The 13,848-nt window shown below is 42.9% G+C and overlaps 2 protein-coding genes across 2 annotated transcripts in view; both read left to right on the top strand.

Moving 5' to 3' along the window:
- Nucleotides 1–3,994, top strand: part of ZFP91 (ZFP91 zinc finger protein, atypical E3 ubiquitin ligase) — a 55,210-nt gene extending 51,216 nt beyond the window's left edge. The window contains exons 10-11 of the mRNA XM_007953845.2: nucleotides 3,018–3,117; nucleotides 3,484–3,994. Of these exons, the coding sequence (XP_007952036.1) occupies nucleotides 3,018–3,117; nucleotides 3,484–3,994 (611 nt within the window). The remainder of the gene's footprint in view (nucleotides 1–3,017; nucleotides 3,118–3,483) is intronic.
- Nucleotides 3,995–8,893: 4,899 nt separating this feature from the next.
- Nucleotides 8,894–10,870, top strand: CNTF (ciliary neurotrophic factor). Its single transcript, XM_007953844.2, has 2 exons — nucleotides 8,894–9,007; nucleotides 10,409–10,870. Exons 1-2 carry the CDS (start codon nucleotides 8,894–8,896, stop codon nucleotides 10,868–10,870), a joined length of 576 nt encoding a protein of 191 aa, XP_007952035.1.
- Nucleotides 10,871–13,848: the final 2,978 nt, after the last annotated feature.

Below are 13,848 nucleotides of genomic sequence, written 5' to 3'. Positions count from 1 at the left end.
GATTATCTTCTGTGTCTGTGTTAATTGGTTTCCCTTTTCTTTGTTGAAGAGGGTCTTTGCAATCCTTCTGCCTAGTCCGCCATCTTGCCGGAACTCCCATGTGTCGCTTCTTTTATTTACTGTGTATAACATAGGCTCCACCTGAGTTTGTCATGCTACTATGGTACTGGAAAAATGACAAGCCCTGGGAAAGCAGGTACTAAGAATTGTCCCTGGGTCATACCGTGCAATACAAGACCTTAACATTCACCACGTAGTACTCAACACACAGTATTCAACATACGCGTTTAATAAGATGTCCAGGGGACTCCTCGGTACAGTCAAGTTTGAGAAAAACTTGGCCCTTCTCACACACTTGGTTTTAGAGCTTTGTTTTTAAAGGTGTGTAGCATTAAACAGGATGTTGTTCACCTTTTAACTTATGTTTGTACTATTATTCTAGTAATTAATTTTAAGTGGAAAGCATAGAAAATATAGTGTTCATTCATTGAACAGACACATATTGAGCACCTTTTTGTTCACTGGCTTCCCAACCAAATGGTAAAGAAATAAGAACAGTGAATCTTTGCCCCATAGATTCCACATGATGTCCCCAGCTCATTAAAAAATTTGGGGAAGTTGTGAAGTGACAAGAAGCACTGGTGGCATGCACCAGTTAAGCATTTGACTGCTAACTGAGAGGTTGTTAGTTCAAACCTACCAGCTGATCTGTAAGAGAAGTGTGGCATTCTGCTTCAGTAAAGATGTACAGCTTTGGAAACCCTATGGGGCAGTAAGTTCTACTCTGCCCTGTAGGGTCGTTATGAGTCGGACACCGTCAGCTAGGTGTTTTTTTGTTTTTAGTGACGTGATGGAGGTAGTTGAATGGTGCAGAATTTATTGGGTAGAAGAATAAGGTAAAGGAATGCAGGCACAGTTTGCATGTATTTTATTTTATTTTTATCTTGAGTAACATTCTTTTTCTTTTGCTTTTACTTTCTGAGGTTTATTAGGCTATGAGACATTGCTGGGCAGACCTAAGCTTAATTGTTTTGTTCTGTAACATTATTGAGCTGTAATTTGTATACCATACAATTTGCCCATTTAAAAGTATACAATTCATTAGTTTTTGGTTTATTCACAGATAATTGTAGCTATCACCACAGTCCATTTTGGAACATTTTTATCACCTCAAGAAGAAGCCGTATATCCTTTCCTTATAATCTACCCCCAACCCCTAGTCCTAAGCAACCACTAATCTACTTTCTGTCTCTATTGATTTCCCTCTTCTGGCCTTTCATATGAGTAGAATCATAGTATGTGGTCTTTTGTTCCTGTCTGCTTTCACTTACAGTGTTGTCAGGGTTCATCTTTGTTGTAGAATGTATCACTATTGTACTCCTTTTTTGATTGAAAAATACTCCACTGTGTGCTTATACCACACCACATTTTGATTATTCATTTGTCCTTTGATGGACAGTTGCACTATTTCTGTCTTTTGGTTATTATGAATAATGCAGCTGTATACGGTATATACAAGTTTCTATGTGTACGTACGTTTTCATTTCTCTTGGATATACCTACAAATGGAATTGGAACATAGGTTAATCTATGTTTAATTATTTGAGGAGAGGACCTTCCAGAGTCATCCATAGCAGCTGTACCATTTTACAGTCTTCCCAGCATTGGAGGAGGCTCCAGTTTCTTCACATCCTTACCGACACTTTGTATTTGACCTTTTGATTCTAGCCATCCTAGTGGGTGTGAAGTGGTATATTGTGTCTTTATTTGCATTTTCTTCATAACAATGATATTCAGCTTAGTTTCTTGTGCAGCTTGGCCATTTGTATATCTTCAGAGAAGGGTCTATTCAAGTTCCTTGTCCATTATTTTATTTTTTGTTGAATTGCAAGTTTTCTTTATATATTATAAATAAAAATCCTTTATCAAAACAATATTTTCAAATATTTTCTCCCATTCTTTCAGTTGTCTTTTCGCGTTCTTGATTGCATCCTTAGAAGCACAAAAGTTTTTAATTTTGGTGAAGTCTACTTGCCTGTTTTTTCTTTGGTTGCTCTTGCTTTTGGTGTCATAGCTGAGAATCCTTTGCCAAATCCAGGGTCATGAAGATTTCTGCGTATATTTTCTTCTAAAAATTTTACAGGTTTTGCTTTTACGTTAAAGTCTTTGATTCATTTTGAATAATTTTTCAATTTAAGGTAAGGGTCCAACTTCATGACCCCAGTGCAATTTACTAGTCTATCTGGTCTTACTTTGTGGACTTGGCACCCTTGTTGAAATCAATTAACCATAAACACTATGGGTTTATTTCTGGACTCTCAGTTCTATTCCATTGATCCATATGTCTGTCAGGTATCATCTTTTAAAACCTGAAACAGAGGGTATGAGTAGGACTTTAGGTGTGGATCAGTTTTTTCTAGGGAATATCAAAGTCTTTATATGTAAGCTTTCAGCTTTGTCAGTTTGTATGTGTGTTTGTGTCGGGAGGTGTTTTAAATAATAAAATCTTTGGAAAATGTAGTTGTTTACTTGCTAAACAGTTTACCCTAGATTTAAGTTAGTGATAAAATCAGCATTAGGATCTTAGTTCTTGTATTTCTTCCAAAATATGTTTCAGTACCACTGAATGTATGGACTAATGAGAACAGTACATTTCCTTTGTAAATTTTATCTGGAGTGTTTATACATTGAAAACAGCATTTCTTTCACTCTGTAAATTTACTTTCCTGATGATTTGCTTACTGATTGTAAAAACCAAAACCAAACCCTCTGCCATTGAGTCTATATTATGACTCATAGCGATCCCATAGGACAAAGAATTGTCCCATAGGGTTTCCAAGGCTGTAAATCTTTGCAGAAGAAGACTGCCTTATCTTTCTCCCGTGGAGCAGCTGGTGGGTTCAAACCAGTCACCTGTTGTTAGCAATCCAGTGCTTTAACCACAGTACCAGCATTGTGCCTTTTGGGAAAAATACGTAAGAGGGGTTCTAAATGAAACACATTATTTTTCATTTTAGATCAAAGGGATTATATATGTGAATATTGTGCTCGGGCCTTCAAGAGTTCGCACAATCTGGCAGTGCACCGGATGATTCACACTGGCGAGAAGCCGTTACAGTGAGTATTCATTACTGGTGATTGTCTGCGTGAGAAGAGCATATGTCCCACTTGAGGGGACACCCCTTTCCAAACATTTCATCTGCCACCACTGTTGATTCCCGCCAAATTAAAACTGGACGTTGACTGGGGGAGATCATCCGGTGACCTTATATGCTCTATCCTTTGTTTATCAAGCAGCAGCCAGAAGGGAAAACATCTAATCAGCTTTTCATCTCAGTTGCTTTTCCTACTCCTTCACAAGAAATACGTGTTCCTGGGTATTGGGTATATATATGAATTCTAAATTTTCACCAAAAGAGACCCCAAATAGGAGCTCTCTTTGTTTCCCTAGTTGATCAGCCATTTCCTCTTCACTCTTCCTAGATGTGAGATCTGTGGATTTACTTGTCGGCAAAAGGCGTCCCTTAACTGGCACATGAAGAAGCATGATGCAGACTCCTTCTACCAGTTCTCTTGCAATATCTGTGGCAAAAAATTTGAGAAGAAGGACAGCGTAGTGGCACACAAAGCAAAGAGCCACCCTGAGGTGCTGATTGCAGAGGCTCTGGCTGCCAATGCAGGCGCCCTCATCACCAGCACAGATATCTTGGGCACTAACCCAGAGACCCTCACACAACCGGCAGACAGTCAGGGTCTTCCTCTTCTTCCTGAGCCCTTGGGCAACTCAACCTCTGGAGAGTGCCTACTGCTGGAAGCGGAAGGGATGTCAAAGTCATACTGCAGTGGGACGGAACGGGTGAGCCTCATGGCCGATGGGAAGATCTTTGTGGGAAGTGGCAGCAGTGGGGGCACTGAAGGGCTGGTCATGAACTCAGATATCCTCGGTGCTACCACAGAGGTTCTCATTGAAGATTCAGACTCTACTGGACCTTAGTGGGAGGGAAGACTTTGTATTTAAAAGATAAAAAAGGACAAAAAAAAGTTTAAAGCATTTAAAATCTAGTAAAATAACTGAAGGGCCTGCTCTTTCCATTGTGGATCACAGCACATAAACACACCCACCCACTCTTCTTCCTCTATTGTCCCCTTTATAAAATTGATGCTGCGTTTACCAGAAAAGTGGACACAAAAAGAAAGAAGTTCTTTAAGCAATGATTGTCTCATCTTCAGTCCCAGCCGGGCGGGTTTCTTGCAGATCCCTGTTCCAACCTGTAACTGATGTGCTTTGGATCAGCTTCTCTTAGCATATATTACTGTCCTCTAAGTCCCTTCTCGTCCTTTACTGCTGCCCTATGGTTCTGGCTTCTACCCAGTGCAGCACACGTACCCTCAAAGTATCATACAATTGTATGTCCAGAGGCTGGCAGCTTGACTTGGCACTTTAGGGCCCCTTAGTAAGGTGAGCTGTTAAAACAGCACACATCTCTCACCCCCTTTTCCTCCATTTCCCACTGTGTTTTGGAAAGGAAAGGCACGTGGGGACCAGCTCCCTCCTCTTTGACCCCAGCACTTCAGTCCCCCTCCCAACACCTCCGTCTGGCTCTCAGTGGTGCTCTCTTGCTTGAAAGCAGGCTTCCGGGGGGAGGGGGCTGCACTGCACACTGTCTGACTGTAAGCAGAGCTCTGTGCCAGTGAGGCAGTGAGAAAAGTCCCAGGCAAATGGCAGAAATTTGCACTTTGAGCATGTGTGTTTTTGTGTTGTGGAACTGAAATTCCTTATTTATTAACGGAAAGTCTGATTTTTTTTTTTTTTTTTTTTAAATCTTTGTTGCTATATTTTGTGGGGCTGGGAGAGAATAGATTATTTTAGGACATGGGGTCCCCACAAGAGGTACTATTGAAGGCAAGACATAGGGTTGAAGAAGCACAGCCAGCCTCTAAAAGCATAGCTCTCCAGTGGCCTTGGCAAAGCTGCTCCTCAGTGCTAACAGAGTCACTACAACAGCCTAGTGCTTCTTTGGAAGCCTTTTTAGGGACAGGTGTTTGATTCGTGGTAACTAGAGCTCTGAGATTTTCCGAGCATTGCTATCTAGGAGTTTGGAGGGATGAGGAGGATTGTGCAGGGTTTTCATTACAGATGAGAGATTCTCTTGTGAATCTGGCTTTTATTTTGTTTTGTTTTTTTTTTTCCACTTCTCACCATTTCCTGACACATATCTCCCAATTAATATCCATCTCTAGTCTCATGCTTTTTTTTTTTTTTTTTGCATTAATCTGTCATTGGTTCATTCCAGCTCCCTAGTGTTAGGGAAGGAGCAGAGTCTATGATTCTAAAATTGCAAGTCAAAACTGCTTTGTTCTGTTTCTTCAGAGGAGGAAAGACTTGATTCAGGAGATAAAAGTTAATATATATAATAAGGGCTCTGGCTTTCACCTGAAATTCGGGAATTGCCACTCCATCGGGATAAAAATTTCTGTGGAGCGAGTTACTTCCATGGGAGAGACAGGTAGTTTTTTTGTGTGAGCTTATAACCCCTAGAAGTTGAAAGCCTGTTTTGGCTCATTTTTAGAGAATCAGCAGGACAATTCTTACCCTTCTGTTGACCTCAGAAGCTGGAATGGAAGGCTTGCCCTGCTCATTGTTCATTGTCCACAATGTGTGATGGCTGTTGGAAAGAATGAAGTTTTGCTGAGAACAAAATAGGAAATAGCTTGTTTTTCACAAACACTAAAAATACAAAGTTTATCAATTTTCTCTTTGATTTATTTTTCCCATCAAGAGGGGTAACAGAAGGTCATCTCTGAAAGAGATGGACTTTACACCCACTGGTTTCAATGCTTGGAATGCCAGGGAGTGGGGAGTGGACACCTACGGTCAAGGGTCTTTAATGCACTGTTGTTTCTGTTGCGTGTGCTGCAGAGTTGCCAGCCCTCCAGCGTGGGGGTTGCAAAATGGAATAAGGATAGAAGGGATCTAGAATGTGCTTTGCTGCCCACAGTAAGGACTTGGAGTTGACAGGTGTGTGGAGTAGATTTGGAAGTAAGAGACCACAACAAAGTTGTTACACTTCCATGTAAGTCCGCTTTGTACCGTTTGACTGGCTAGCATCCTTTGTCTCCCTAAATTTCAATGGCAGTGGTTAGTCAAGACAGTTTACCCATCTACATAAAGGCAAACTGCATAAGAAGATCTTGTCTTTGTAAGATGGGGACAAATCTGTCCCCACCCACCTCCCAAAAAGCAACTAACTATTTTCTAATACTAAGAAACTTGCTATTCTTTCTCCTTATTTTGGTCCTCTTCCATTTGCTTCAATAAATTATTGTAGCAGTTTTTCCATCAATTTTTCAATATTTTTTCATGGACTTTATTTTTCCTGTTGGGAAAAGGGAAGAAAGCATACTAAAGAGTTGGTATGAGTAACTTGTCTTGTACTAATCCCTCTGTTCTTTTCCTTTCTGCTCCCCGTACTGATGACTTCATTGCCCTCCTGAGGAGAGCTCTTAAAAGTCTGCATTGCATACCCTTAGTCAAATTCTGTTCTTTTAAAATAACTCTTCCCACCATATGTTCTCCATCTTGAATTAACAGTTCTACATCCTGATAATGTGGTTTAACTACAGCTGTTTGGTATTTCTGGGAGATGTGCTTCCCCCTTCGTTAGGGTTGCCCAGCCAGGGTTGTCTTGTATAATTGATACTCCTTAATATGCTTCAGAGAGTTTGGATAAACTGGATGGACTTGGGAGTAAAGAAAATTACTAAGGCATGGGAAAGCATCCACGTGGAGCACTTGAACTTGCTTTGTATCTGTTTGGGGAAAAAAAAGTGTACTACCAATCTAACTAAGATACTACAGCCTGGTGGTTTGAAGTACCATTTTTCTGCCTGTCTTTTTCCCACTTTACAATGTACTACTCAAGAAAATTGAAAAATTGTAATGGATCAGTTTAAAATATTTTATTTTCTAAAAGCCTTTCTTTGCCTGTTGTAATGTGCAGGACCCTTCTCCTTTGATGGGAGAGACAGGTAGTTACCTGAACCTAGATTGAAAAGGTTATGTAAAAAAAAATATAATAAAAGGGATACTCTGCTTTTCAGATCCTTGTTTTCTCTTAATCTAAGGCATATCCAAACAAATCTGTAAAGAAGAAAAATAAAAGTCTTCATGGAAGCGACTTGTCTTCCTTGGTTGTACTGGGTTACAGTTAACTGAGGTGTGACATGCTTGAAGCTACCAGATGAGAACAGGTGCCCTCAGACCACATCACAGATGAGGGATCAAGAACCCAATCGATCTCGGTTTCTAAGGCTAAAATGTCATCTGATTCTGTGATTGTCTGGCAAACTATTGAAAATCCCTTTGATGTCTGGCAGCCCTCTGCTAGGAGAGGTCACCATATTAATGTACAGAGGGAACACTAAGGATGCTGTAAGGTTCATTTCATTCTGATAATGGCAAAACCTTGATGGTGTTTAATATGAATGCTTCACCGAACAATGTTTATGTGAAGTACTGACTTACAAAAAAAAATGGAATCCTCCTGCCTTCTTAAACTGCCTTATATGACAGCTGCCCAGGTACCAGTTCTCTTCTCCCCACATTTCCTTTATTGTTTACCTGTGGAAATCTGCCCCTGAGAAGGTGTGCTTTCCCTTTAGAGGCAACATCTTCAATGGTTTCCAGCAGTGGAAGCTAATTGACTCATCTGGGGATGAACCCTAGCAACCCTCACCCAGTGAGCATCATCGCCTTCCCTGCTGAGTCAAACGCAGTGGAAGGACAGCTCTCCGAGCACCTCTAACTCTTAGCCCTTATTTCAAAGCCCAGTTCATTCTCTTCTTTTGTTAAGAAGCGTATCTATGACTGGGATAGGGAGGAAAAAAATGCATGTTGTCACTTGAGTTGAGGCTGCCTTAGAAATGTTACCAAGTCAGGGTTGGGTGTTTCCTGTCCTTTGGAGAACAGGCCTAAACAATACCTTCATCCTGTCGCAGCTACCAGGAAGGCACCACGACTGAGATTAGAGATGCTTCCTTAGTTGATTGTTACCAGGTGCAAATTAAGCCAACTTTCAGAAATACTTACCAAAAGAATGGGAGTGAAAAGATGCTGCGTTTCTAAAGGAACTGTTTTATGCAAGTTGTATTTCTTGAAGGAAAACTGAACTACCTAAGGGAAGAACAAGATAGAGAAGTCAGTGGGAGAAACAGCTGCAGAGTCAGACCTCTGTTTAAATCCTGAGTCTGTTGGATTTTGTGCACTTATTTAACTGCCTTAAGCTTGGTTTCTTCTTATGTAAAATAGGGGGGAATATTTACCTTATAGTGTTACTTCAGGGCTCAAATGAGGTTGGCTTTAAAGCCTTTAGCAAGTGTCTAGCCATGGTAGGTACTTAATAAATAGTAGCTGTCATCTAGAATAATAACTTCATGCCACTGCACATTTTCCTAGGCTAAGAAAGAATGTCATGGGGAACAGAAGGAAGGGTGATAATAAAATGTACTGACTGTATGTGGATGTAAAATAGATACATCAGGCCGGGGTATCATGAGGATTAGTGTGATAGTGACCTTGTTGCTAAGTGCAAAAGCAAAACAATGACACAAAAACAAGCTTGCTAATAAGCACCGAGTGGAGGAGAGAGATGGAGGCCGACGCTGTAGGAAAAAAAAAGCTGATTAAAAAGGGGCCTTTGATTCCACAGGCACAAAAATCCACAGCCAGGAATTTGCTGCCACCTCTGAGTCAGGCAGGGTGGGGGTGGGGTGCACAATCCCATTAGGAGAGAATGCCCAGTGGATTTAGTCTGTGAGAGTCATTTCTTATTTGGACCAGTGTAGACAGAAGCCAGCACGGCTCACTTGTTTCCTGGGACGGTTGAGTTAGGGGATGGCTTTCACAGAGCGCGCACCGCTGCCCCCTCACCGCCGGGACCTCTGCAGCCGCTCTATCTGGCTCGCAAGGAAGATCCGTTCAGACCTGACTGCTCTCATGGAATCTTATGTAAGTTGCCTGTTTTGCTCTTGTCTATTTTACCTTCATCTCTTCTGATCCAGCCAGCGCCTTACCATCATCTTCCAGCACCATTACCCATTATGAGAGCCCTAATCGTCATTTATACGTTGGGGCGTAGTATTTGACATGGCCCCTTCCCTTGAGGAAACTCATGTGACCTCATTTCCTTCCTCTAGGGCTGTTTAGGAGATAAGTCATTCCTTCAGTAAGATAGGGTTCTAGGGAGGATTGGCCCTATGTCCTGGAGGCAGTTCCTACTTTGCCTGTGTTCTAAATTCTGTCACAGGTTCACCATGGGCCCTTAAAAGTTGCCAGTTTTCCACATTGTTCTCAATTTTCAAACTAGGTAAGGTCTAAAGGATTGGGAGGGGCAGTAGTATGAACTTGGGAGAAATTTTAAACCCTGCCAATTTCTTCTACACTTAACTAGCCATTTACTTCATAATTTTACACATCAGAAGTGTTCCTGTATCTAAATGGAAGGGTCATCTAAGCTGACGAAAGGGTCCTCCTAGAAGATTGACTGGGGACTTGCACAGGACCAAAACGTGAAGGAGCTGCCCATGAAGTTCCAGATTTCTGATGCCGGTCTCCCATCAGTCTCCACTGAAGACTTGATGTGGAGAGTTGGGAATTGAGGTTCTCCAAGAGTTGGTTTCTCAGACAGCCCATCAGTCAGAAATCAGATGCTTCGAAGTAGCAGTTTAGTTACTATTGCCCACTGCATTCCTTAAAGGATTGTCCTCTCACCATGGAGAATGGACAATGGGCAGAGCGAGGTTAGAAAAATTCTACACCAGCTACATTCTACAGCTTCCTAGGTGTGGCAATCTCCTCAAGTATATTTAAAATACTTAAGTATGACTAAAATACTCCAGTGTCTAGAAGAGAGTTTGAAGTGGGGAGGACAAATTTTTCTACACAAGTGGTTTTTAGCCTTTAAGACCTAATGAAAGCTATAGACTCCTGAAGCAAAGTGCACCTGTTGTTGTTATTTGCCATAGAGTCGGCCCCGACTCCTAGCGACCCCTCCTTGGGTTTCCGAGGCAGTTATCACTACGGAAGTAGGATTGCCCAACCTTCCTTCCGAGGAGTGGCTGGTGGGTTTGAACCACCAGCCTCCTGGTTAGCAGTCAAGTGCCTTAGGCACTATGCTACCAGAGCTCCCTATGTTCAAAAAATAGTGTGAATCATTTCAAGAGAGTGTGGGGTCTTCCTAAAGTCCAGTTGTGGGCCCCAAATGAACAGGGCCTGTTGTAGGCATTTTCTTTACAAGTTGGGTTCTTGACCAGGGAGGTGAATGAGATTTTATTTGAGACTCGGGGTGATTTGAGTCAGGGTATTGGGATGATTGCAGAAGGCGTGATGCTTTCCTGTGTCCTTGGCCAGGTCAACCATCAGGGCCTGAACAAGAATGTCAACCTGGACTCTGTGGATGGAGTGCCAGTAGCAAGCACTGATCAGTGGACCGAGCTGACCGAGGCAGAGCGGCTCCAGGAGAACCTCCAAGCTTACCGCGCCTTCCACGTTCTGTTGACCAAGCTGTTGGAAGACCAGCGGGTGCACTTCACCCCAGCTGAAGGTGACTTCCATCAGGCGATCCATGCCCTTGTCCTCCAGGTTGCTGCCTTTGCTTACCAGCTGGAGGAGCTGATGGTGCTTCTGGAACATAGGGTTCCCCCCGCTGAGGCCAGCAGCGTGCCTGCTGCTGTGGGAGACAGTGGTCTCTTTGAGAAGAAGCTGTGGGGTCTAAAGGTGCTGCAGGAGCTTTCACACTGGACAGTGAGGTCCATCCATGACCTGCGTGTCATTTCTTCTCATCAGACTGGGATCCCAGCACATGGGAGCTAATGACCCCAAAATGTAGCAGTTACCCCTCTCTGCCGTGCTTTCTCTTTTAATGGAGTATGCGTAGTTCTCTGAGGCCTCGCTTTTCCATCTTAACTTTTTGAAAACTTGAAAGACCATGAACATTTTCCTCAGGTTGAGTTGGAGACCTGGGCAAATGGGCCATAGGTTTAGTCTGGGGTGCTGTGTGTGTGTGTGTGTGTGTGTGTGTGTATGTGTGTTGGGGAGGTCAGAGTGTTTGGAGCAATATCCCTTCACCTCAGTGCCCTTAACCTTCACTACTGAGTAAGTAGCCTGTACTCACAAAAGGAATGTATTTTTAACTCCAGTTCTAGATGACTCTTCTGAAAAGACCGAGTCGATGAATTAAAAACATGGACTTCACTTAGCCATTTCAAACTCTTGGATAATAAAAATACTAATGAACATGTAATATCTACTGTATTGAGAGGCACTATCCTAGGGCCTGTGTGTATATTCGGTATAAGTTTCACAACAGCCCTGTGAGGTGTCTGGCAGATGAGAAATGAGGCCCACAGAGATGTGTAACTCGATCAGTGACACACAGATAATGGCACACCTAAGTTTGAACCAGATCTTTTGTCTTCCAAAGCCTGTATGCCCATTAGGGGTCAAACCAGCAACTGGTACCACTGCACCATTTTTGTCATGGAGGGTACAAAGAGGTACCAAGAACTCCATCCTAGTGCTGAAAAAGCAACCCCTGTGAGGTGTGCTGTTTGGTCTGTGGCATGCTTTTAGCGTTGAAAGCATCTGTTGCCCCCGCTTGGCCAGCGATCACCAAACTGAACTTAGGAAGCCGGAGATGTGTTGTAAGAAAGCCTGGTTTAAAGTGCCCACTGAGGTGCTTAGAGTACTGGTTAGGCACAGCTTATACCAGGTTACCTCCCATTTACCGTAACCAGTGATGCAGCGCCACAGGTGCTGTATGTAACCCAAGTGGCACTGGACGATGGGTGGAATGCTGTTACGGTTAAAAAGTCACAGTACTCGGTTACCACGCATTCTTTGGACTTAGTCACATTCTTTGGACTTAGTCGTGAGGAGAGGTTGAGGCCTGCTCTGTTCCCAGTGGGAATACCAAAGATTGTGAAACAATACGGTGAAGCCTCCCCGCTGCTCCACAAAGGGACAGGGCTTGGCGCATGAATGGGGAAGTTGTCCACAGCCAGACTTGTGTACCAAGGGCGGGCTGTGAATTAAAGATTCTTAGGTGTGCGCTTCATGCTCAGCCCTTCAGTAAAATTTCGTATGTGTAGTCTCAAGCCTTATGGTGGGGGTCCTGGATCGATTTAGTTTAATTATTTGAAGCATCTGTTGAGTTTTTTAGAGACAACTGCATTCTTTTTTTTTTTTTTACAACTGCATTCTTAAATGAACCACGATTCAGGGAGGTTTAGCACCCTTAGCTCACACAAAGCGGGGAGTGGGTAACTTAGCTTGTGTCCTGTCCCACGTGGATTTGTGTCAATATTAGGGGGGGACTCTGGGCTAGGCATTGTGGTAACACAAGGGAAGTCAGGCCCTGCCCCCTAGTATGCATCTGGAAGCAAAGCTGTGTACATACAGAGTAAGCAGGTGATAGTGAATTGAATTTGGAAGGCACATCTTCAAGTGTTACTGAGTTGAAGGAGATCAACAAGGGCTGGAAATAGCTTCCTGGAATAGGTAGGAGGTGAGCTGTGGCTCAGAGGTTGACTGGGTACAGGAGAGAGAAACAGGAATGGTAGGGAGCCTGGTTAAAAAGGTGAGGCATGAATGAACATTTGGCCCAGCCACCAGTAGAGGGGCTTAGTTTTATTTCATGGCTAACTTTGTACAGGTACATAATTCCCAATCGAATGAATGTATAGGGGTTATTTCATTCAACTTTTCCTTATATAAATTAATCTGTGTAAGAGCAGCATTGTTGGTTGATAAAGTATCTGCTTATTAATGTGATGCACTTTAAGATTTATCTGGATAGTGTTTTAGGCTCTTATGTTTAATGCAGAAGGATATGACTAAGGTTTTTTACTGGGAAATAATCAATTAATTATAAACTAGCTGACTCTGAAAGCAGTGACCCCTGTCCAAAAAAAAAAAACAAAACCAAGCTCATTGCCGTCAAGTCGGATTTGACTCGTAGCCAACTCCTCCTTGGGTTTCCGAGGTATCACTACAGAAGTAGATTGCCCAGCCTTCCATCTGAGGAATGGCTGGTGGGTTTGATCTGCCAGCCTTCTGGTTCGCAGTCAAATGTCTTAGGCACTATGCCACCAGAGCTCCCAGGTCAGATCCAAATGGCTCTGTTTTATGTCCAGCACGTGTGGCAGAGCAAACATGCGCAGAGGTCCCAGTAGTCGGTGGAGCCTGGCTGAAGCTCTGTTGAGTAGCACATGGAGCGGTCCTTGCATATGAAGCAGATCTGAAGTGGCAGAGGGTCCAGAAAAGGTGGAATGAGAGGCACGGGAAGAGCGTTTCGATGAGGTCACGAGAACCCCACGTGTTTACTGAGCACGTTCCCAGCAAGGCCGAAAACTGTTACCACTCACTCTTTCAAAAAACTTACAATGTGACTTACAAGAAGTCTGAGGAAAGCCCTTAGGAAAAGGTCCAGGGGAAATGAGCGCTTGGCTGCATAAACAGACATAAGCATCGATGAGGGCTCTGACTGTGTATACGTTGAGTCATGGCTCTGAAATGTATAAAGCACATTGAGTAAGGGACTGACAGTAGGCCAGTGTTCTAGCCCTATGTGTTAAAGGTAGCGATGAGAAGATGCTGGGAGTATATATGTATTTTTAAGGTTCTACAACCCAAAAGGGATTTTTGACCTTTAGATTTTGGTTCCCTTGAAATCTTTATGGAAGCAGATAGGCCCATTTTCCTTCCACGGAGCAGCTGGTGGTGGGATTGAACCACCAACCTTCCACTTAGTAGTGAAATGCCTTATGCACTGTGCCACCAGTGATATATAT

This window comes from Orycteropus afer, unplaced genomic scaffold (genome assembly GCF_000298275.1).
Source record: "Orycteropus afer afer isolate SDZICR_OR568_19922 unplaced genomic scaffold, OryAfe1.0 scaffold00419, whole genome shotgun sequence".
In the NCBI taxonomy this organism is placed as follows: Eukaryota; Metazoa; Chordata; class Mammalia; order Tubulidentata; family Orycteropodidae; genus Orycteropus; species Orycteropus afer.
The sequence above is the reverse complement of the archived record's forward strand: the minus strand, read 5'-3'. Positions and strand labels throughout refer to the sequence as shown.